General features: G+C 46.4%; 2 protein-coding genes across 5 annotated transcripts in view; one reads left to right on the top strand and one right to left on the bottom strand.

Moving 5' to 3' along the window:
* Positions 1 to 2,409, top strand: part of LOC128456343 (NACHT, LRR and PYD domains-containing protein 12) — a 28,384-nt gene extending 25,975 nt beyond the window's left edge. For all 4 annotated transcript variants that reach the window (XM_053440462.1, XM_053440460.1, XM_053440463.1 and 1 more), the window contains one exon: positions 1,548 to 2,409. In XM_053440462.1, coding sequence (XP_053296437.1) covers positions 1,548 to 1,572 — 25 coding nt within the window. In that variant the 3' untranslated portion in view covers positions 1,573 to 2,409. The remainder of the gene's footprint in view (positions 1 to 1,547) is intronic.
* On the bottom strand, positions 2,405 to 24,342 carry mao (monoamine oxidase). The gene is made up of 15 exons (XM_053440495.1): positions 24,188 to 24,342; positions 15,261 to 15,355; positions 14,423 to 14,560; positions 8,670 to 8,774; positions 8,503 to 8,594; positions 8,274 to 8,415; positions 7,606 to 7,755; positions 7,117 to 7,276; positions 6,770 to 6,866; positions 6,373 to 6,426; positions 6,081 to 6,138; positions 5,717 to 5,814; positions 5,468 to 5,579; positions 4,860 to 4,922; positions 2,405 to 4,779 (listed from the first exon to the last, which is right to left on the bottom strand). Exons 1-15 carry the CDS (start codon positions 24,240 to 24,242, stop codon positions 4,624 to 4,626), a joined length of 1,575 nt encoding a protein of 524 aa, XP_053296470.1. The 5' UTR covers positions 24,243 to 24,342; the 3' UTR covers positions 2,405 to 4,623.
* Positions 24,343 to 24,612: the final 270 nt, after the last annotated feature.

Below are 24,612 nucleotides of genomic sequence, written 5' to 3'. Positions count from 1 at the left end.
GAGACAGTGTGTGTCCTCAGAGACAGTGAGACAGTGTGTGTCACATCCTGGGATTCAAACATTTCTCATCCAGAATCTTCTTCTCTTCCACTCAACTTGTTAGTAAACAACAGATTCAGATCTCGTGGCCTCGAGTTTTTTATCTCGTTCACACGTTATTTTGTCGTGGTCACGTAATATTTTTACCAGATGCCACCAGGGGGCGCTGTAACTTACACATTGACACGATCCAGATGTTTTACCAACTTTTCTTCCTGCATTTAGCAGCTGTGACCGAGTTTCTTTTTTTTCTGGATCATGTGTTTGTTCTCCTCTGATTTTTATTATAAAACAGTTTGGTCCTGGTTGTACGGTGGCCCTGAAAGCTCAACGAACGGCAACTTGAGAAAACACATGCAAGTTGACAAAACACCAGCAAAGTAAAAAAACATCTTCATCAATTTCACAACACAACACAACACATTACAGCAACGCGCTGCAAAAAGAGAAAAGCGCTGCAAATACCGGAACGCGCAGCAAGAAGCCAAACGCGCAGCAAGAAGAGGCCACAACACAACGGAAGTGTTTCCCGGGGACAGCTAAAAGTGATGGACACTGCTGCCACAAAAACGTCCAATACACCATAGAAATTCGGTTCCACACAGGGTTCGGCCACCCGCGGCTCTTCGGCCCCTCTGCAGTGGCTGTACAGTACAACGGTATTTGCTGCGCGTTTCTCTATTTGCAGCACGTTGCTGTAATGTGTTGTGTTGTGTTGTGAAATTGATGAAGATGTTTTTTTACTTTGCTGGTGTTTTGTCAACTTGCATGTGTTTTCTCAAGTTGCCGTTCGTTGAGTTTTCAGGGCCACCGTATGGTTGTGAAATATGAGGCTCTGCTGTCAGTCAAACTGTCCATGTCTGTGATTGGTCATCCACAGTAAACCCCGCCCCTTTTAGATGAGGAAAACCTGAGTTAACTTAACGAGTTGATAACCAGCGTCATGTGACCACTTAGCCTGACTGTGTCTGTCAGGTTCAGTTGAGCTGATCTCAGAAATATCTCCTGGACATGTCCTCACACGAGGGACAGAGACGGTGTCGTCTTCATCTGATCTGAGACAGTTTGTTCTCTCACTTCATCAGTGAAGAACTGATCAGGTGGATCTTTGTCACAGCTCTGAGATCAGTGGGACTGAAGCCTCTCCTCATCACATGGTAACCAGGAGCTCTTTATACAGAGCAGAACCTCTGCTGAGGTCCATCTGTCTCCTCTGGTCCCAGTTTGTCAGAAGCAGATGTTCATCAACACACAGTGAAACATGGCTTCACCTGTAACAGCAGTAAATCCACCTCTCAGGTGTCCACTCTGCACTTTGACATGCAGAGGACACACACTGAGCTCTTAGCGTGTTCATTCCAACACGTGAACATGAAGCAGAGAGGAAGCTGCTCCACCTCTGAACAGGACTGAAGTCCCTGCTGCTCTTTCTACTGGATGAGCTGCATCACTGAGTCACAGCTGATGAAGTGAGTCTCTGTAACACTGATGTCTTCTTCTCTCAACAGGTGCAAGAGATCTTCTAGGAGCTGAGTGTGAAGAGGACAGTGTGTGTGGACGGAGGCTGAGCTGTGTCCTGAGGATCCAGAGGGTGAAGCAGCAGCAGCTTGTGTGTAGAGCGGCTCTGACTGGGCCTTGTTGCTGGGAGGCAGAGTGGAGACAGAGCTCCAGAGGAATCAGAGGAGGTGGCTGTAATATGTAACTTCACCACTAGATGGCCCTCCACACCCATTGTGTTTATTCACATGAAGAATGTGTTTATTGAAATGACACAACACAAGCAGAATACATTAACCCTCTATGAAGAGTCACATATATGTGTTTATTGATTAAATAAATTGATTTAGTTCAACACAAAGTTAAACACATTGAAATCACTTTGAGTTTAAAATCAGAGTTTTGTCTTTGACACAAAAGATCAAAACTCTGGACTTAAAAATGGGACGTTTTCATTTCTGCATCTGTTGCAGAGCGGTGGTGGCTTTTCTACTTTTGACCCACAGGTGGCGCTGCAATATAACAGCAGCACATCCCAGTCAAAGCCTTTATATTCAGTCTATGAGTCAAACACATGGATCATTTCCTCTGTGACAAACCAGATGTAACGAGAAGAAAGACATCTCAGAGAGAAAAGTTTTGTTTCTACTTGTCTCTGCTTTATTTTTTTTGGGTTATTTCAAAGCTCAGATTCAAATTCAGGTTTTCAATCAACCATCAAAAATAAATGTATTAATATTTTTCTTATGTCTAAAAGTTTTTTTTCAAAAGCATAAGTCACAGGAAACTTGAAACAAACTCAAGGACTTTTACTCTTTTACTTTTATCTCTGGATTATTACACAAATAAAAACCTCACACAGGAACAGTTTCATACGAGGAAAAGATTTATTTCACATTTCTTTCTTTTTAAATATCACCAGCTTTGTTTGAGGAATCATAGACATCAACGAGACACAGGAAGAATCAAGAGGCTCAATTACAGAGAAAGACACGAGGGACGGAGGACGATTACACACACGAGACGTCGGTTCTGTTCTGTACGAGTTCTGTACGAGTTCTGTACGAGTTCTGTTAAAGTTCTCTACGAGTTCTGTGGTTCAGGACGTGTGTTTCTGCTCCTGTGAGAAGAAAACCAGTAGAAAAAGAGGCGAGGGGGTAAAACAGCTGACATGAGGTCATCACACAACAGAGACAGAGACACACTGCCAACACAAGACACACACACACACACTGGAGATCACAGCTTGACAAATTCAACAATCTGATCACAGACGACACCGTTTTGATTACAAGCCCCGACCTCCTCCATGTTAGCAGATGGGACATGGACCAAACAAACAAACAAAATGAAAGTAGACGTTGAATAATTGTTTGTTAAAGATGGTTTCTGTCATTTCAGGTCGTTCTTCAGATTTTCTGATCAGTTTGGTTTTAATAATAATAAAAATGTTCTGAGACATGATGATTGACAGCTGAGACGTGGGGCTGCAGCACCCCCTACTGGTGAGAGGCAGTAGCTGCATGGCAAAAAAGTTTTCTGTAATCGTTTAAAGAAACTTACATTTTCTAAAGTCATTTTGAAAGTAGCATCGTGTTTTTATTTATTTTTTATTTTGTGAGAATATTTTGTGTATTTTCTGCCATGGTTGCATGATGTGGGCGTGGCCTCGATGATGTAACTCCACTAAACCTCACATGACGTCATCGTTTGCATCGTAGATATTTTAGTGGAGACGTGTCGTCCATCTTTATTTAGTTTGTTCACACAACTGGATTCACCAGAGTCACGTTAACAGTGATGACACAACTCTGGTAAAACAGGTTTTAAACCAGCAACCTGGTCGATCTGACCTCTGACCTCCAGTGCAGGCGGGACAAGGAGGGGGAGGAGCAAAGGGCGGAGAGTGTCAGAGTCACACAGGCACTTGAGAGGAAACACGAAAAACACTAGGACTTCAATTAAGGCACAACAGACTACACACAAACACTAACAGACACACACATACACACACACATCTTTGGAACAGAGGATTCTCTCGAACACAGAACGACCTTCACAACAGATGTAAAAACTCAGTCATGTTTAAATTCTAACAACGTGGATAGAACCTTGATTTTCATGTTATAATAATATAACATTTGTTCGTCCATCAGCTGTAAAGTTTAGTTTAAAGTATTAATGTCTCTTTTCCCTTTCTAACTCAAACTAGAAAGTAATATAAGTTTAGTTTTATTAATTCTAGTATTTCTGTTTCAAAGAGTCAAAGTTCCTTCAGGTTGAGGAACGTTCAGATGTGAAGTGATGTTTACAGGAAGTGGATTTCATGGAGTCGCTCCAACATTACAATACAAACAGCTGCACAGGTCACTTCGGTTCACACGTCACAAATCTGCACAAATTCACGAGGCTTCAGTCGGACTCACTTTGACGCAGTCGGGGATTTTCATGGAGTTTTTACTGAAGCAGCACGAACGAGGATCTGATGATGAATCAACATCGTCTGAAAACACAGAATCTCTGAGAGGACGATTCTGAGATGAATCAGCTTCTGAGTTCAGAATAAAAACAATACAAATAAAAATATCACTTCATCTTTATCCTCTGCTGGGGTTTTTAATTTCGTGAAAACAAGTGTTTGAACGTGACGTGAGTGGATCAGCACCGAAAATCATCAGAGGTAATTACACACACACACACGGACACACACACTCACACAAACACACATACACAGAGATAATACACTCTGATGTGATCAATGGGAGTGTCATTGGCAATGTGTGGAACATTATTCATCATATATATGTTATATATCTATTTCTCATTTGATTCGTTTTCTTCATTAGTTTCATTGTTTCAATCTGATTGGCTGACGAGCTCAAGTCTTCTTCTCTCGTCTCTTTACGTTTAATCTTTTCTGTTTCTCTCTCGTTTGTGCTCGACGGTGCTTGAGCTCAACAGTCTGTGATACGACCGGGCGTTTCCCAAATAACATCCTGACCCTACAGGTCACCACTCTGAACACGGAGCGGTGCACTAGAAGAACTCGAGTACAGTGTCTGTTGAGATTTGCCCCCCCCCCCCGCTCTAGCTCCGGGGGAGGAGACCCTTCTTGTAGGCCACGAGGCCCGCTGCCGTGGCCAGCGTCAGGAGGGCGGAGACTCCGGTGAGCTTGAGGAGGCCCCTGACCGACGGCAGGTTCCTCTCCCAGAAGGAAGTGACGAAGGGCAGAGCGGGGACTTCCTGTCGGGGGACGGACACGAGTGTGAGACACGTTCATCCAGGTTTTCACTTCCTGTTAATCTGTAGAAAGTTTGTCTCACCACACTCTCAGGCTCCGGCTGCCAGATCTCACTCTGCTGGATTCTCCCCATCACACACAGGACCTGCAACAGACAGGAGGACGAGACTCAGGAGACGAGAGACAAGTGTAGAGGTCAAAGTTCAATTCCACAGAATCAAAGACATGAAGACCAGTCGTCAACGAGTCGATGAGACACTGAGAACTTCATCCTTCAATCTAAATCAACAACTTTCATCATTTCATTATTGAATTAATTAGTAAGGGTATTAAGTTCTATAGAGGTTTTAAAGATGGACTGGTCCCACATGTGAGGGACAATAAGTCATGAATCCACTTGTACTGAAGAAACTGGTGAATATTAAACTTGTTTCTTATTGTCAAACTACAGTGGGAGGAGTGGGAGGTGGGAGGAGGTGAGACTCCTCCCACCTGCACTCTAACTACGAGCAGATCTCCTGGTCTCTTTAGTGCTCGTGGCCGAGGTCGTGGTCTTTGTCTTGGTAGGAGTCTCTTTAGTGGGTCGTGGTCGTGGTCGGGGTCTTGGTCGGGGTCGGGGTCTTGGTCTTGGTCTTGGAAGGAGTCTCTTTAGTGGGTCGGGGTCTTGGTCGGGGTCTTGGTCGCCCTCACCTCTCTGGCTGCTCTCTCTCCGGCCTGCACCGCCCCCTCCATGTAGCCGCTCCACTCTGTGGCCGTCTCCGTCCCAGCGAAGTACAACCGGCCCACCGGCTCCCTCAGCACCCTGCAGGGGACATGAGGAACTACAGCTCATCTGTGATTCACTGACGGTGAGTTTCATCCCTTTGTGTTTGTTTGTTTGTTTGTTTGTTTGTTTGTTTGCAGGACGACAGGACGGATGCCGACGTGGTGGAGACTTACTTCCCGTACTGGGTGAGGATCCCTGGGGGGAAGTAAGCTGTGTAGCAGCCTCCAGAATATTCCTCCTCACACCAGTTCTTCTCCTCGTAGTGAACCGGCTGAAACACACAGGACCACACATGAGGGTTCGAACCAGCGACGCAGCTGCAGCTGTGGCTGAGCGTGTGTTCACTGTGGGTCGGGATCCCAGAGTGAACACTCAGGAAACAAGTAAAGGTTGAATAATGAGCAGCGCTGCTCCACAGGACGTCTCCCTGTGGACGCGGGTCAGAACCAAACCCGTCCCCGAGTGGGAGTTCTCCAGGAGAACATGGAGTCTGTGACACTCAGAAACCAGTGAGGTCCAGTCTGAGGAGGAACTCACATGCAGAGCCTCCTCCGAGTCCAGAACCCGGGCGTAGATCTCACAGATCTTCTTCAGCCTGAAAACAGCAACAACAGTCTGGATTAGAAAGGATCCTGCAGCTGGGACAGTGTCAATGATCTGTCTCCTCTGAGGGACAGTGTGAAGGTTCTGTCTCCTCTGAGGGACAGTGTGAAGGTTCTGTCTCCTCTGAGGGACAGTGTGAAGGTTCTGTCTCCTCTGAGGGACAGTGTCAATGATCCGTCTCCTCTGAGGGACAGTGTGAAGGTTCTGTCTCCTCTGAGGGACCCACCTCTCCTCCTTGGTCAGTCCGGACAGTTTCCTGCACTTACGGGCCAGGATGAACCTGAAGGAGAGGAGACAATGATCCATGAGAAGGAAGAAGTGAACAAACACATACACACACACATTGTGAACACAACACAAACACATTATGACAAAGGACACACAGCTGCATCTATAAGATAAATGATTTGTCTCTCGTCTCTGAAGTTAGAGTCTGATCTAAAAGCTAAATTAATGTTTTATTGAGTTTGTCCTCAGCAGGAAACTGTGACATCACCAGAGAGACATCTGAAAGTTAAACCACAGATTCACTTCCTTCCTGTTCCTCCTGCTTTTCAAACAATCAACCTTCATGTCAGTCACAGTCACATGATCAGTGTCACTCTCTGAATCTCTGTCTTCACCCCATGATCGCAGGGACACTCCCATCGGGCTTTGTGTCGTCCAGCGTCAGGCCAATGGGAGCGTCCTCCTCCTCGATCACCATGGTGCCACAGTAACCTGGACACACACACGCACACACACACACACACACACACACAAGCAAACGTGAAAAAACAAGGTTTTTGATGGACAGGGAAATCTGCCAAACATGAAACACTTTCATAAGGGTATAATATGAAGTTATGTGAAAAGGAGTCTTCTGTGTGATGCTGTATTTACACCTGGAAACAGGAAGTTGTCAGATTGAACGTATGTGTCGCTGTTCTCTTTATAACCTCAGGCTGTTCTCCCCCCCCCCCCTTCGTACCCTTCTTCCTCCAGAAGTTCTCCTTGTAGTAAACCATGCACTTGATGACGGAGCCCATGGGGACGCGGTGGATCAGCTGGTTCCTGAGCGGCGGCAGCTCGGGGTTAAAGTGCATCTTCAGGTTCAGGCTGGGGGGCGTCGCCACGATCACGTACCTGGCCTGAGAATAAAGGACGAGAGAAAAGAGAGAGAGAGATGAATGGAGCAAGAAAGTGTGAGGCAGGTTAGCTAGCAACCAGCAGGGGGCAGCACAGAGCAGCACTAGAGGAGCCTCATGGTTTATTAATCATTTCTTTATGTCACTGTCAATATGACACAAAGCCCCAGAAGTTTGAAAAGAGGAAAAGATCCAAACACATCAAAGTTATCTGTCACACACAGTCTGTTTGAGGAGCTTTTGGATGTTATGAATAAAACAGAATTCTTTATGGTTATTATATCATTATAATGTGCAGCTGCAGTAGTGTCATCACGTGCTGGTCTTGTTACCGTGTAGGTCTGCTTGTCCAGCGTCTCCACCACCACCAGGTCTCCACTCTGGTCGATTCTGTAAACCGGAGACTCCAGCTTCACGCCGTCGCCCAGCTCCTTCGCCATGAACCCGCTGATCTGATTGGAGCCGCCCACGAACTTCCTCTCCTGCAGGAGGACGGAAACAGGGGGGGGGGGGGGGGGGTGTCAGCATCATGAGGTTCTGATCTACTCTCACAGGTTAGATCTCTTCTCAGTCTGATCCTGACTCCTCAAGGAGAGTACAATCTACATTTAGGAGAGAAGCCGATAACGTTCTGTGGATTCCTCCTGAATCCAGCCTCCATTGTTCCTCTGAACGTTCCCTGAACCTCAGGGAGAGTTTACTTTGGAGAAGCTCAGACTGACGACGGCTGAACGACAGAGCGGAGCGAGGGAGAGAGAGGTTCTGCTAAGCTGTGGAACGCAGAATGAAACAGACGGTGACCTTTTCCATATGGTTAGTGTCTCTGTGTTCTCAGTGCATTCCACTGTTGCATTGTGGGAGGAATTCTCCTGCCAGTCACTGGAAGTCAGGAGCTAAATCAACATGAACACGCTCAGTCTGAACTTGTCCTGTTGGATTAGAGATGATTGTTTTCCTCAGTTTCAGTGGAAGGTGAAGAACACGCCTCAGCTTGACCCACCTGTCCCCCGTTAGAGACGGAGAAGATCCTCATGGTTCCTCCGCACTGCTTCACGTACCAGAGGAACCAGAGCGCCGACACCTCGTGGGGCTCAGACGTCACGTTCACGTTCACGAACAATGTGGCGAAGCGTCGAACGGCACTGAGAAGAGAGAGAGGAGCTGAGAATCAGAGCTGGAACCGTCTAACATCTAAACGTCTGTTGACTCTCTCTCTGGGTTCGTGTTACCTGGTCCAGCAGATCTTCTCAAAGAGCTGCAGCATGGACATCTTGTCCCACTCCTCCGCGTGAGGAGCTCTCCATGGAGCCTCCCTGGGAATCTGAAACACAACATGTTACATATTAAAGAAAAGAACAAGTCGAGGAGAGGAAAAGGAAAAACAGAAGAACTTCACCTCCTTGCCCATCTCGTCCATCGTCCTGAACAGGTTGTTGAAGTCCAGCAGGGCGATGGGGTTCCAGATGGGGGGGAGGGAGCCTCTGAACGGGTACGACTTTCCCTGTTCAACACACAGCATCATCATCATCATCATCAGCATCATCATCATCTGACCTGAAACATAACTCATTCAGATATAAGAAGTATTCCCCTCTTTCTTTAACGTGCAGAGATCTAATGTTTGTCGAGATCTCTGCTCTTCAAACATAAACTCTTCATCCTTGAGCCTCTTTGATTAAATGTGTAAACTTTATATTCACGTGTTCCTCAGACTGTTTACATGTACTACATGTATGTAAGGTTGTTAGTAGAAGGAACCGACTCGGTTGTGCAACACTTTCTGATTCAGACTCATTACACCTGATACGAGCGTCCACACTTTGTTTATGAGGCCGGACTCTGGATCTGTTGCTCAATCTCACGACTGATTAACTTCACTGGGATCAAGGTCATTAATGTCAACTCAGCAGATTACACAACAGAGATGAACACAGAACCAGAGCTCATAGAAGGTTTATTGAACTGGTCCTTGAACTGGTTCCATTCAGGTTTCTTGGAACCTTAGTTTTATCAAGAGAAATCAATATTTTTCATCTAAAAACTCAAAGTACAGACAGATTGTTTTGCAATCGGCCGATATAAATATTCTTAAAATCAAATCCTTATGATAGAGAAATGTAAATGAAGTTTGATACTTTACAGTTTAACCATAAACTTTACTTGAGTTAAACTTGTGTTTTAATATCAATATAAAAACAGCTTATTTGTATTGTTTATTCTGGAAATGAAAGTGCTCAGCAGATTAAAAACTCAGATACTGACATGTCTCATATAAACTGATAATCTATTATGTGTCGGGCTCTGAGGGAGCAGCTCGTCCTGCCTCATGGTTAAACATCACCATGAAACCATGAGTCAGCGTTAAAGCTTCTCATGGATTCTCACGTCCACGTGTTCTTCACCTGAGATGAACTCTCTGGTTCCAGGTTCTTCACCTGAGATGAACTCTCTGGTTCCAGGTTCTTCACCTGAGATGAACTCTCTGGTTCCAGGTTCTTCACCTGAGATAAACTCTCTGGTTCCAGGTTCTTCACCTGAGATGAACTCTCTGGTTCCAGGTTCTTCACCTGAGATGAACTCTCTGGTTCCAGGTTCTTCACCTGACATGAACTCTCTGGTTCCAGGACGTCCTCGATCCAGAACCTTTTCTTTTTACTGTCGATCACTTCACATAACGTACAAAACCTGTTTGTTCAAGCATGAACGTCTCTGCAGGAGGACGTGTCTCACATTCAGATGCTTTCTTTTAAAGCCCATTAAACAGAGTGTGTGTCTGTTTGTGTGTCTGTGTGTGTTTCTGTGTGTGTGTGGCTGCAGGCCCAGAGCCACAGACTCTCTGGAATCACTCTCATTCTGTGGTCTGTGCTCAGTCTCCAGTTGTGACTCTGTATGATAAACGTCCTTCTGTCCAATCAGTTCAAACAGCTGACAGCTCAGATGTTTCTACAGGACGGGGGATTCAACCTCTCTAGACACCAGCAGGAGGACGGGACGAGCCGGAGACAGCCATCACAGAAATCCTCTAAAGTCCAGACTGAGGACACTCGATGGAGACACAGCTTCTGTCTCTAGCTCCGGTCGAGAACGTCTCACTTGGCTTTCAATGTCATTTATTACAGATTCTTCTCTGACCTCACCCACGCAACACAAAGGGGTTATCTACCCTTAACCAGTTTAGATGAATTTATAATATTTTGTCAACATATTACAAACAAAGGTTTTACAAGATGTGTTGTGTTGTGTATCAGTTTTCATCGTTTCAAAAAACATAAAAAACATCTAATTTCAATAAATGGTTCTATTAATAAGGTTGTGAATGAGACGTGCGTTAATACTCAAGTATTAAAATAAAAGATGGTTTGTTCCAGGTTCGATCGGTCGATCAGGAATCTACCACATCTGTGTTTGTAAGGATGAGAAGAAGAAACCAGGTCTGATGTAACCTCCATCACCATGATGACACTGTCCCTCGACCAATCAGACGCCTGCTGCTCGGCGGCGTCTCGTTATCTGACAAATGTCCCCCCCCCCCCGACGGACTTTACTTCTAATGAATCGTTCAGTTTGCTTCTTATCGAACTGAAACTCATGTCTGTCAGCAGGGAGACGCCGAGGAGGACAGGAGGACGGGGGAGGTGTGTGTGTGTGTCTGTGTGTCTGTGTGTGTGTGGGGGGGGGGTGTTAGCAGCAGCATCTGCGTCCACTTCAGCGACTCAGCTTCACTGGATGAACACACGAGTCTCTGTGCTGAAGAACGGACGATGATTTCAAACCTCACACCCGTCGTCTCATCAAGTGTTGAAGCTGCTCATCAGCAAATCTGTAAGAAACTGAAACTCATGTTTTCATCATGATCCTCAGACTGAAGCTCACTGCAGAGAACTGAAGCTTCACTGAGGATTCTGTCATAAATCTAGTTCCTGCTTCATCTGATCTGCTGCGTCTGAGTCTGGATGAAAACACAGGAGAGACTTAAAGCAACAGCCTGTGAGTAACAGCGCCCCCTGCAGCCACATGATGATTAATCCGAGCCATAGACCCTGATTCAAGATGGACGACATGACCGCTCCCCAAAGTGAAGCCGAGACGTCTGGGTCCAGTAGGTTCTTCTTGATTTTCACCTCCCTCTCATTTCAGGTGACCTGTGATTAACGTTGAGTAGAGTTTACATCTTTTATTCTAAACGTCTAAACGTCCGTGTGCAGGTCTCCTCCATCAGCAGCCGTCACTCCTCCTCGTGAGGACGCCAGGTCCTCGGCGTCTCAGTGTCTGATAACCAGGTCTAGTGTTGAATCAAAGTCTGTTTCCACATCTCTGATAGTGATGCCCCATTAATAAACCCCAGAGCTGCAGATGAGTGATAAGGGAAGCCAGCACCGGCCCTTTGGATTACAATCTGCCACAGAAAAGCTGATTAGCTCCGCGGCTCGGTCGAGAGCTAGCCCTAATCACACAATGGCTCAGGACACACGCTGCTTCACTGTGTCTCCAGCTCCTCCTCAGATCAGGCTACATGTCCTCCATAGGGACGTCTGTGCAGAGACTAGAGAAGTTCAACACGTTTGATAGACATAGTGAGCGAGTGGTGAAGTGACGCTGGTGAACGTGTTGAGCTTCAGATTCTGAGGTTTTATCAACGTTAGAAAACTACTAACGTCCAATCAGTGTCTCTGTGTTGAAGGTCGGGAGGAGCTGAACAGCTGGTGGTGGGACAACCCCATGGGTGGAGTAATAAAGGATTATTTTATCATATCTTATCTCAAAATCATCCACTCAGTGCTTGTGTCTGCATGTATTAAGTGGTTCAGATCAATGTGACCCTGGGTTCCTCCACATATCAGACAATTAGCCAGTTAATCAATAACCGGAGATTAATCTATGAAGACCACGGCTGTGGACTCAGTGTGTCGAGGTCTGTCTCTCCTTGTGTCTTATGGTGTCTTAGTTTGGGACAATTTTCACTTGCAGTTGTCCTCAGCTGGTGAACAGGTGAATGTCCACAGCAGCAGGACACGAGGGACGTTTACATGGATGAAAAGATTCTGATATTAACCAGATTGAGACGATATTTCTGTCCATGTAGGTGTTTATTTAACGAGGGTTTATTATTTATTATATTTTTATATTTTTTGATTCTGGACCAAATTTAAAGGACGTGAATATCACCAGACTTTGGTGTGAGAGAGATTTAAGGTTTTCACAGTATTTCTTGCAGAGTCTGGTTCAGCAGCAGTGAACACAGGCCTCACCTCACCCCCCCACACCAACTGCATGTGTGCACACAAACGCATCAATGCACACACACAAACACACACAAACACACACACAGACACACACAAACACACAACGGCTGACACTGATAGGACTGAGCAGCTTTCGATGAGGCATGCTGCCATGGAAACCAGCCAGGAAGCTACGAGTGGCACGCATGCTTCTGTGTGTGTGTGTGTGTGTGTGTGTGTGTGTATCTGTGTGTGTGTGTGTGTGTGTGTGTGTGTGTGTGTGTGAACATCAGGTCTTTGAGTGGATCTTGCTCAGATAGTAGCTAAGGAGACGCACTCACACCAGCTGGATGGATTCAGAGCTCTGACGCCTTCGTCCAATTAAAAGTCTCTGAAGCTCAGATTCATTGTGTTGGTCACGCTGTGCAGGAGCAGGTCAGTGATCCATCAGCGCTGAATCACAGGTCACGGGGTCACGGGCTCACACGTGTACATGTATGACGAGGATTTAGTCCCGAAACTTGGACACGTAAAAACCACGCCACTAGGACGGGAGCATCAGCCACTGGCCCCGCCTCCAAAGACTCAAAACTCAACTTGAAGTGTGTGAATGTCGGCGAAGTTGAAACTAGTTCAACAACATAAACATGAAGGTCCGATCAAACAGAAGAGCGACTGAAGCACAATCTGCTGAAAACCCTGAAGAAATGTGAGAACGTGCCCTGGTTGGATGAATCACATCTTCCCCTCCATGGACGCTCGGGTGCAGGTGCATCATGGGTAAAGGGCGGCAGCAGGATGCATGTGAGAAGCAGCCGGAGGCGGCGTGAAGCTCTGGGCAGCGTTCAGCTGACACATTCCACAGAGGGACATCTTTTGGCAGCAGAAGACAGCGCTGCTCTCCGTCAGCAGGAAACTGAACGAGCTGCAAACACCTCACAACCTTCTGAGACGTGAAGATGTCGACTCCACCACGTTCCTATCTGATCCAAACTTCTGTGGGAAGTCGAGTCCGAGTCCTGGAGGCTCCATGTTGTGTCTGACGGGACTAAAAGGATCTGATATGAACGTCCTGGTGCCTGAGACCTTGATTAAGTCTTTAAATGAACTCTGTGATGCAGATTCCTGGTTGTAGGAAGTAGTTCCACGTCCTCCTCCTCATGAACAGGAAGTGAGAGAACAAACAGCTTCCTATGAAATTCAGTGAAAGTGTGTGTTCGTGTGAGTTTGTGAGCACAACCCCCGGCCACAGGCTCAGAGTCCATCTCTGGAGAAGAGATTTACTGACTTGAACAAAGCCTAGAAAGAGATAAGATGATAAGAGCTCACACACACACACACACACACACACACACACCTGCACACACACACACTGGGCAGTGGTTTACAGTCGGGGGTTCAGTGCAGCAGCAGCAAATCAAATCAGGTAAGAACACGACTGTGTTAACGACACACTAATGAGATATGGAGCAAAGAACAAGCAGGACAAAGAACCGTGGCCTCAGCGTCTCCTTGTTTCTTCCTCTTTGTTTGCTCTCACTCTCCATTCAGCCACTCGGGGGGAAGAGGAAGTGTATTACCGAAGCCCCCCCGGCAGAGATTAGCATCTGCAGGGACTAATGCTGCTCAGCAGACGTCAGGAATCACAGGCGCACTCGAAGCTACCTCCGAGTCAGAGGAGCTGCCGGGTGAATTCCGGTCTCAGCCGTGGGAGACTCGTGTCACATCTGGTTCACAAGTCATTTTAAATTGTGCTGCATTAAACTGACAGGTTCTATATTTTACCACACCCCCAAATTCCTCGGCTGAATGGAGGAGGCTGAATAATAGAAACACCACATCCTTGTGAACTGGTTTCCAGCTTCAACTGGAAACACTGAAGGACACGTGTGAATGGATCTGTCCACACAGACGCCGGGACACTCACTTCGACATAATGCACCAGTCTCTCCTGCTCGTTGACTTTGTACGTCTGTACGTTGTATTCTTTGGCCAATCGGAGGATGCGGTTCTGAGTCGGTCCAATGTAAGCCCCGCCCAGATCCACCCACTTCGTCTCCTTATTCTGAAAAACACACAAAAGACAAACACCAAGAAGATGACATCACATCACACCAATTTACTTTTAACAGTAAGACGTTAGCTAGCGTCGGCTAAAGACGTGAATGAACTGTATTTTTTTTACTTTTGTTGTTAAATGGGGCTCATTGATTGGCTGAGGGAACGGGTGGAGTTTAAGACACAGCCCTTAGCTCAGTGAAGTCCTGTCAATCAGAGTGCAACTTTATTCTTCTTTTAAAGTTACACATCACAAAGAACAGATTCTCCTCATGGAGTACCACACGGATCTGTCCTGGGTCCACTACAGGTTTCACAAGTGAGTTGACCACAGGGGTGATCAACCAGAAACACTATTAAATCCCATCTCTATGCAGATCACACAAAACTCTATGTGTCAAATGTGAAATATTGTAAAATAACAATCGTCTTTCTTCGGTCACAACGACAGGAAATGAGCCGACAGATGACTTCACTGTCTCATTAGATCACAGACACGACTTCAGAGATCAGAATCAACATCTGGATTATTTCTGGAGGTCAAGTTGTTTTAAAAGTAATAAACTTCTAGATCTGTTAACCACGAGTCTCCAGGAGGCGGCTGTGGAGGATCTGGACTCACAGGGAACTCGACTGTTTTACTTCAGACACAGACTTCAAACTGAACTTGTTATTTATATGAGTGTGTTTGAGATGTGGGCTCGTACCTGCACAGTGAAGGTTCGACCACCGACTCGATTCCGGGCCTCCAGCACCACAGGGTTCAGTCCGTGAGACTTCAGCAGCTTGGCTGCACTCAACCCTGCAGACAGACAGACGACATGTGAGTGATGATTCCTCAGTGAGGGCTGAAGACACCGGCTCTCACAGGTTCTGACAGTTCGCTTGGTGCTGCACCTTCAGGACAAAGAAGCACTTCATCCTGTGTGAGGGCGTCCAGATTAAGAAGCTTTCAGAGAAGTATGAAGGGATTATTCAGAGAATAACGAACAAAGAACAGGAAAAAAATAAAAATCCAGTTTTCTCCTTCTCATCTGATGTTTGATTTGTATGAATTATTTTCTTATTGGATCAATTTGTGCACAGGCGTCTCCTGAGCAGGATTTAAAACAGGATTAACCAACTCACATTTGCCTTTACACAGTGACTTGGCTCCTGGACTTGGCAAGTCCAGGAGCTGTGTGAGGGGGGGAGCAGGGGGAGGGGAAGCAGGGGGAGGGGCACATTTTTGCAAAGGCCGAGAAACTCTTCAAATCACAACCAGTGATCAGCTGATCGCGTGAGGGCAGAGCAACGAGCAGCAACTCAGGGAATCCTGGTCAAACCACACACTTATACAGTGATTCATGTAAGAACTCTCTCACTAACATGTCAAACGGCCTCAACACTTCTGTGAAGGATTTAGTACAAAGAACAAAGAACCTGGATTCAGGGTTTTGATCCGATTCGGACACAAGAGCAGAGCTGAGGTCCAACCGGTGGTGGAAAGGCTCAAACACCAAGAGACTCAATGGAAGAGCACAAAATAAATTGTTTCTGTTAAAAACTAGTAAATTATTATTTGTTGATAGATTTTTTCGGTGCAGCTAAAAACTCAGTGTTCATCTTAAATAAGAAGAATAAAGGTATATTTAAATAAAACAGATCACACAAAAGAAAACCAATCACCAGTTGGGGTTAGGAAGTCGAGAGGCGTGAAACTGGACTGAAGGAATTTAACGCTACCGACACACCAACGTTATTCTATTAAACTGTTAGGAGGTTTATTGATAGTTCACATTTTACTTTAAATTATAATCCACATAAACTTCTATCTATGAGTCAGATATTGACAATATTCTGCAGAGATGATTTAGGCTGGACAGTTTCATGCTGAGTCTCAACTGTAGAACTGTCACTGACCGTCTATGGGAAAACCAACGTGACGCACACTGAACAGCTCCTTCCTCTTTCCAGCTGTGTTCATGGGTTCATGTTCGGTTGGGGGGGGGGGGGGGGGGTATCATGTCCCAACAGGAGAGAACTTTCCCCTCAGTTGGATTCACACTGTTTAAATATCTTCTCCATCAAACAGCCTCGGACTAAAACTACATGAACTTGTGCTCACGTCCTGTTTGAAACTGGAGCCTGACGATCACAGACTGGTCACAGACGGCAGGAGGCCGCCGCCCACAGCCTGCCAGGCTTCAGAGAGAGCACTGAAGAGGCTCACAAATCTTCCCCCTGTTAAATTGATGCTATTACCTGCACTCAGATCCAAAGGTCAGCGTCTGTCTTGGAAAACAAAGAGCGTCTGTTTCTCCTGTTTGTGCCTCGAGCAATCAGAGGAGCGCAGCCTCCTGATTGGACGCTGCTTTGATCTGGAACCTTGTTTGGATTAATTGAGACGTCGTTCCCTCGTGATGAAAGGATCCGATCAATACGAGGCTCAGAACAAAGTCTTCATCGCTGAAGACTCAGGGTTCTCCTGTTGTCTACCTCCACTCAGACAGGAGGACACAAAAGATGAATGAACTGTACGGAGGACAAATCAACTTAATAAGAACCAACTCAACTGGAGCAGTGGAGGGGGGGGGGGGGGGGGGGGGCAGACCCACCAGAAACAGAGAGATGGGAAAGTGTGAGATTAAGTTCACAGACTCTCTCTCTCTATATATATATATGTATAGCTTCTCTATGTTTACTTCCTCTGTGTACGTCTTCTGAAAGATATGGATTCGGATGAAGTGGACGAAGGGAGCAGTACCACTGGAGTCCATAGGGGGGGCAGTGCAGCCAATAGTTCTGTTCGACCACACGCTTGCACGGACAGGAAGTGAGCTGTAGGTGAAGGTTCGATGCTGTGTCCTCAAAACAACCAGGAGGAGACACAGGCACAACAAAAGAGGGAAGGGGAACACGAGAGCAGGAAGTGGAGATCTGTAACGAGCAATTATCTAAAGTGTGAACCCTGAAGGTCGTCCCCCCCCCCCCCCCCCCGCCATGAAGAGCATCTCTGTGGAGATTCTAAAGAGGAGAAAGGTCGTCGGTCTTTAGCAGAAACCACAAAGAATCAAAGACGTAATCATTTCCCCTCCTCGGCTGACGGAGGCTGACGGAGCCGCTCACCTACAGACACGCTTGATATTTATCAAACAGGCGCAGCGGCCTTGAAGCGCAGACTTCCTGTCATCTGAGGCGCAGCTGGGGCGCATTCACCCCCCCCCCCTTTGTGCATGTGCATTTAAGGAGGGATCAGACAGGAGGAGGAGGAGAAATGGAAAACGAGGCCGATTGTACCGAACGTCACACGACAAGTTCTCAACCTGCAAAGAAGCAGCTGTGAATCTGTGAAGAGCTGATGTGAGATGATGTGAGAAGAGCAGAGGAGCAGAAAGAAAGAGACAAGAATGAAATGCAGCACAAAGGAAAAGGTTTCTGTCAGAGATGAATCCTCGAGAAACATGAAGTTCACTGAGATGAATAATAATTCAGCCTCTTTACATTCCGTCTTTTTTGTCTCTTTCCTAAACATTGTGTGATTGTATGACATTTTCACAGATTTCCCTGAGAGTAATTAATTAATAATAAATGTATTATTAAATTATTGTCATGGGATAAATCCCCTGAGATGTATCATGTGGTCGTGAGTTGGCCCAACCCTCCTTTAAATCTGCAGAGTCAGTTAAATACACTGAGGGGACGAAGAGGAGCTTTAGAGGAGTTCTGGCTCCAGTCAGTGAAATCACTGTATTTATTTTACAAGATTTCCTCTAAAAGACATGAACACTTGATGAATCTCAGACGTTTTCTCTGGTGATTCTTTCTGGATCTCTGAAGAACCCGTCTGGCTCGGTCTCTAGTGACACCAGGCTGCTTCAGATACAGGATGATGCTGCTGCACTATTTAAAAGAAGGAAATGTTCGGTTCAATAATGTAAGTAAATCCGTCTCTTTCTTCTCCAGCTGTATTTGTCCCTCATCTCTGTGTTGACTGTCTGTCCTCTGTCCGTCTCCTCCACTGTCCCTTCAGGCTCAGGTCGACCTGGTTGTCTGGTTCCTCTGAGACGTTCCACAGGAGGAAGGAGATGAACGTGACTGGATGTTTATCGACTGAGATCCTGGACGTACGGTTTGTTGTTTCAGTTTGACCTGAAGGTGCTGGAAGCTTATAGTGCAGAATCAAAGCTCAGTGAACACACACACACACACAGACACACACAGACACAGACACACACACAGACACACACACACACAGACACAGACACACACACACAGACACACACACACACACACACACACACAGACACACACACACAGACACACACACACACACACACAGACACACACACACACACAGACACAGACACAGACACACACAGACACAGACACAGACACAGACACACACAGACACACACACACACACACAGACACACACACACACACAGACACACACACAGTTCTTTTCATCCTCTGCAGGAACAAGCAGTAGGGACAGACACAGTTTCCTTGACAACAGTAATTGTTAAGGTGGAGCCACTTGGCAGGAACAGTTGTGTACTCTGTGTGTGTGTGTCTGTGTCAGTCTGTGTGTGTGTGTCTGTGTGCAGGGGGGGAGGGGGGGGGGGGTCAGAGACAATAACACACACAGTCTATTTCCAGTGTCACACTGACACGTCTAAATACATCCTGTTCCCTGTAAGGACCTGGACAGGAACTTGTTTAGAGTCCAGAACTCTTTTAGATGCTTCACCTCAACTGAACCAGGAGCTGCAGTGAGAGAGGGACCAGGTTCCTCAGACCAGAAGAAGAGTTCTGGGTCTGGATCAAACTGAACCTGGGTCTGTTCCTTTGCAGTGAAAACACTTGTTTGGAGAGTTTGGACTTTTGGATCAATCACAGGAAGTAGAGACAGAATTAGAACCATAGATATATATATATATAAAGGCTAGATGTCTCGGCCCACGGAGTCACAGGCGGTTCGCTCACCCATAACATTGTGTTGTAGTGGTACGTAATTTTTAAATAACGTTAACTATCCAAATTTCAACCGATTTTTAAACGGTTTGGTTTGTTATAAACGTCAGAGATGTAGTTATGACACTGCATACTAAAAAATTGAATAATGTTCTATATAGGTACAAGATTTCCCTACAAATATACATCAATAATTTATTTGTTTTATTGTATTTAAAAAGTACATGTACCACTACCAACACAATGTTATGGGTGGGCGAGCCGCCTTTGGCAAGATGGCCGCCATGTGCGGACGTTCGACTCCATTGGCCGGCAATGCCGACGAGACATCTAGCCTTTATATATATCTATGATTAGAACAATTAGAACAGTAGAAGAAGAAGAAGAAGAAGAAGAAGAAGAGGAAGCACGAAATAGACTCCGCCCACGTCGGTGATGATGACAGGACGTACGTATGTCAAACTAAACTCTTTAGTGAAACCAGAACTAACAGATCAGAGGAAACTATGGAACAAACACGAAGCTTCAGACTCAGAGGAAACGGCCTGAATCCTAAATATGTGACTGAATCAACAGTCAGCAGTTTGTCTTCATCTAATATTCTGTTGAGTCATCGTCTCCCCACTTTCACATCTGAGAGCTGAACACGTAAATAAAACATGATTTCAGTTTTTCACTTTATCCTTTAATAAATCAGCTGCTCTGTGTCTGACGATGCTCGGATGTTAAACCCTGTCAGCGTGTGAAGAAACTGAAGATTCACTAGCAGCTGATTGACAAGTGAGACACTCGAGTCGAGGCCTAAAGGCTCCGTATTGATCCAGAGCCCCCCCCCCCCCCCCCCCCCCCCACACCGTCTTGTGTCCTCAGCTCGGAGACACTGATTGGCTGTTTACAGGCAGCAAACTGAGGAGTGATATCGACAGTAATCACACGATGGAGTGAAATGGACAGATGTGACACCGACAGCAGAGCAGAGAGAGATCAACCAGATAAACCAGGTAGGATGAACGCAGAGTTTCATAACTCCACTCTGCACCTGTTTACAAAAAGCTAATGATGAGCTATAACGCACTAATGAGAAGGAATGGAACACAACATTACACACACGTTTACAACAGGAACTGAACTGGTAGCAGAAGAGTGACCAGCAGCAGCTAGATGTTGTGTTTAGAGGGGGGGGGGGGGCAGGAACAGGGTGGGATAAGAGAGGACTTCCTGTTGGTGGGGGGGCTGATAAATATCAGGAGTCGTAACGGCTGCTCCCACTTCAACGCAAACACTGACTACACAAACAACGCAATCTGTCGCACAAACACTGAGCAGGAAACGCATCACAGCTCCAGATGTACAAACATCCATCAGACTCAAGAGCGTCTCTCACAATCAGTGTCATCGTTAATAACAAAACTGCTGAGATTACAGCTGCATGTTTCTCACGACTTCACCTACAAAACAAACACAATTACACACGAGGCGTTGGACTAATAACGAGGCGTCTCGCTGTTTGCTCAGCTGGACGGAGGATGAGAAGGAGTGATGAAGACGAGAAGACGAGGGTCCCTGCTGCTTTAAGGACATTCAGATACTACCAGGACACAGTGTCCTCCAGGCTCAACAGTCACACCTCATCAAGAGGTAGAATCGACCAGAGCGCAGCATCGTTATGTCCCCAGACTAAAACCTGCTGCAGCTTCTTCCACCAACGAAGAAGAAACAGCAGAAAAATACCGTGAGAATTCAGGAGGCGACAGAATCTGGACCAGAAGTGTTTCTTCAGCTGTAAGATGCTGGAATATGCTGCCAGCTGAAACACTGACTCTTATTTAACCTAAAGGTATTCTATCTGTATCTCCGTGTTTGGTCTCCACCAACTCCTGAGGAAGATACTTTATGTATGTGTTGTTCTTATCGACACACACTGTGTTCATGAGGCTTGTGTTGTTTTCACGACGCAGTGGAAGTGACAACAGAAGAAGATTTGGTAGAAACTCGTTGTAAAGCTCATAAAACTGAGGGGAGCAGGAGTCTGAGGGTTGAGTGACAGGTCACCACTTCTTTGACCAATCATCACAGTTTCCCTGACTCAACCTTTGAGCCAAGTCACCAAACTCACTTTCTTATTGTGAGGAACACACATCCTGTTCTCAGTGTCTATGGAGCTTTGCTTTCACTTCCCTGCTGAGCAGGAGTCTGATCAGCAGCGTCTGTCGGCCTCGGCTCCCTGAGCCAGGTCCAGTTCTCTGAAGCACCTCCTGCAGATCCCTGAGGAGGTGCTTCAGAGAACTGGAGCCAGGTCCAGTTCTCTGAAGCACCTCCTGCACTTCACTGAGCAGCTGATTGTTATTCAGCTCAGGAGCAGCCAGGCCGGTGGAACTTCTCTCACTCTGGTTTCATCTCAACTTCCCTGCTCACATCCTCGTTTCCTGCGCTCTCAGACGCTCTGACCTTCCTCTCTCACCCCTCGTCTCTGCACATCAAAGAGGAAGTGCTTCCCTCTCTCCCCTGTCCTCCCTCCCCCTCCTTCCTCCCCTTCCTCTCTACTGCTGGTTTGATAACAAGCTGTCACAAGGGTTTAGTGTTTCTCAGAAAGTGCTGGCTGTCCCTCGAGGGTCTCACTGCTCCTGCTGGTGGGCGGCGGCTGGCAGACTGGAAGACCACAATCTGCAGGCAGAGTGAGAAAGAAGAGAGAAGGGTGCTTCCTCTCCTCCTTCTCCTCCTTCTCCTCCTTCTCCTCCCTCTCCTCCCTCTCCTCCTTCTCCTCCCTCTCCTCCCTCTCCTCCTGTCTGACAGTGATTGTTATGTGTGGAGCTCGGTGGAGCCGGTAAAGGCCACATGATAAACAAATGGTGTAATAACAACGAGCTAATGTGACACAGGGCCGCGTTATTACATTAACTTCCTCCTCCAGCATTTGTTTTGGGATGTGACTGGGATGTGAACTGACACTGACCCAAATTCTTCTCTGTCTGAGAGCGGCAGCGGGCAGAGAGGAGGAAGAGGAGGAAGAGGAGGAAGAGGAGGAAGAGGAGGAGAGACAGGACACCGTCTCCCAACACAACCAGTTGACGGACGTTTGAATCCTGCTGCACTTTGCACCTGAGAGTCTGCTTGTGTGCAGGAGTGTCACATCCAGTTAGAGGGTGTGTAGACGCTGACACACAGACACACACACACATACACACACACACACACACAGACACACACACACATAAACACACACAAACACACACACACACACACACACACTAGAATCTGTCTTATCGTTGTGTTGCAGCTCAAATCGAATCACAGGATCTGTGGAGTTCTGCAGCACTGACATGTTCAATGACTGTCTGAGAACAGACCGCCAAAATAAAACTAAGACCACCAAAATAAAACTAAGACCACCAAAATAAAACACAGACCACCAAAATAAAACAGGTTACTGCATGGGTGTAGCGTATCTACAACCGACCACCTTCCTCCGTGTCACAGGGAAATCAAATCAACAGTGCTAAATCAAATCAACAGTGCTCACACAAATAATTTACAACTGGTTATTGTTTGATCATGCTGCCTTTGTTCTCTACGTAGCCTATATATATATATTCAACTCATTATATTGCTGCTCTGTACTCTACTGTATACTGCATTTTTACTCTTTTTAATTATCACTATCAGTTTTTTATCAGTATTTGATCTTGTTTCTGTCTTGTTCAGTTTCTTTTGTTGTTTTCAAAAAGCCTCCTGTGGACAGGTGTTGTAAACTAGCATTTATGCTAATACACTGTAAACAATGCATCTGGTTCGTCCAATGACATTGTCATGTCCATGTCCAAATAAAGAGAATAAAAAAAAAAAGTGTTTCCTGACATGACCTCGACAGAAGCTGCAGAAGCTTCATCATCATCATCATCATCATTATTATTATCATTATGTTCATATGACATTAATATTTCATAATGAATATTTACGTTATGTGGACTTCAACCCAGGTCCCCACTACATTAGGAAGACCTGGAGCTGGAGTAGATTAGCCTAGCTTAGCATCACAATAACAAGGAGTGAGTCTGTTCACTGCTCATTAAATAACGTGATAAAACTTTATTGCTCTTGTTCGTTACAGCAGCAAAGACAAACTCTGTGTACAACAATGAGAATATTACAAAGCTACAACACACACACACACAATCAAACTTTAGTGACAGGGTCTATGTCAAATAAGACAGTTGAAGTCACATGACAGCATTATGGATGCAACACACACAGACACACACCTTCATCTTATGTAATACTGGGTGAGCTGTGGCTGATTAGCTGCTGCTGTGGAGATACAAGATGAAGAGGAGGAAGAAGATGAGGAAGAAAAGGAGGAGGAGGAGAGGAGGACAGGAGGACAGAAGGACAGGAGGAGGAGGACAGGAGGACAGGAGAAGGAGGACAGAAGGACAGGAGGCAGAGCAACTGGAACAAACACCACGAGGAAGAAAACTGAGCTTTCATCCAACAGTGTGGTCCTTTAATCCACACACACTGTTTGTGCAACAGGTCTGCACAACGCACACACACACACACGCGCGTGCAGACACACGCGCACAAACAAACAGCCACACGCACACGTTCACACGCAGACACACACACACGCGCTTGTCCCTCTGCAGAACCGCACAGTAAAGTTTCCGGACGCAGCACGCACCTGATATCCCTCCGCCGACCACTATCACGTCGTACGAGTTGCTGGGCGCCGTCATGGTTGGGCTCGGTTCCGCTCGGTTCCGCTTGGCTCGGCTTGGCTTGGCTCGGCTCGGCTCGGCTGTGTCCGGATGTCTCCACCGCTCTACTCCGCTCCGCCGCTGAACGCAGCGCATCTGGTTAGAGCTGCGCACCGCCCTGACTCCGCCCCCTCGGAGTGGAGCAGGGACAGGGAGGAGGAGAAATCTGATGCTCCTGTTACTAACATGGAGGAGACGGGTCGGTCCACTGGTTCCTCCTGGGACCGTTATCTGACACGACACACGTCACCTCCCTGGACCCGTGGGGCCCAGGCGAGACACCTTATATATAAATAATAACCGTTATTTATCTGGAAGCACTCTGACATAACACTTTACGTTAAACACA

The sequence above is a fragment of the Pleuronectes platessa genome, chromosome 14, assembly GCF_947347685.1.
Source record: "Pleuronectes platessa chromosome 14, fPlePla1.1, whole genome shotgun sequence".
Classification (NCBI taxonomy): domain Eukaryota; kingdom Metazoa; phylum Chordata; class Actinopteri; order Pleuronectiformes; family Pleuronectidae; genus Pleuronectes; species Pleuronectes platessa.
The sequence above is the reverse complement of the archived record's forward strand: the minus strand, read 5'-3'. Positions and strand labels throughout refer to the sequence as shown.

Coding starts and splice junctions, on each gene's coding strand:
- mao (XM_053440495.1), bottom strand. CDS start 24,242: ATGACGGCGCCCAGCAACTCGTACGACGTGATAGTGGTCGGCGGAGGG. Junction 8,416..8,502: donor GAGAAGATCTGCTGGACCAG/GTAACACGAACC, acceptor CTCTCTTCTCAG/TGCCGTTCGACGCTTCGCCA. Junction 7,277..7,605: donor TGGACAAGCAGACCTACACG/GTAACAAGACCA, acceptor CTTTATTCTCAG/GCCAGGTACGTGATCGTGGC.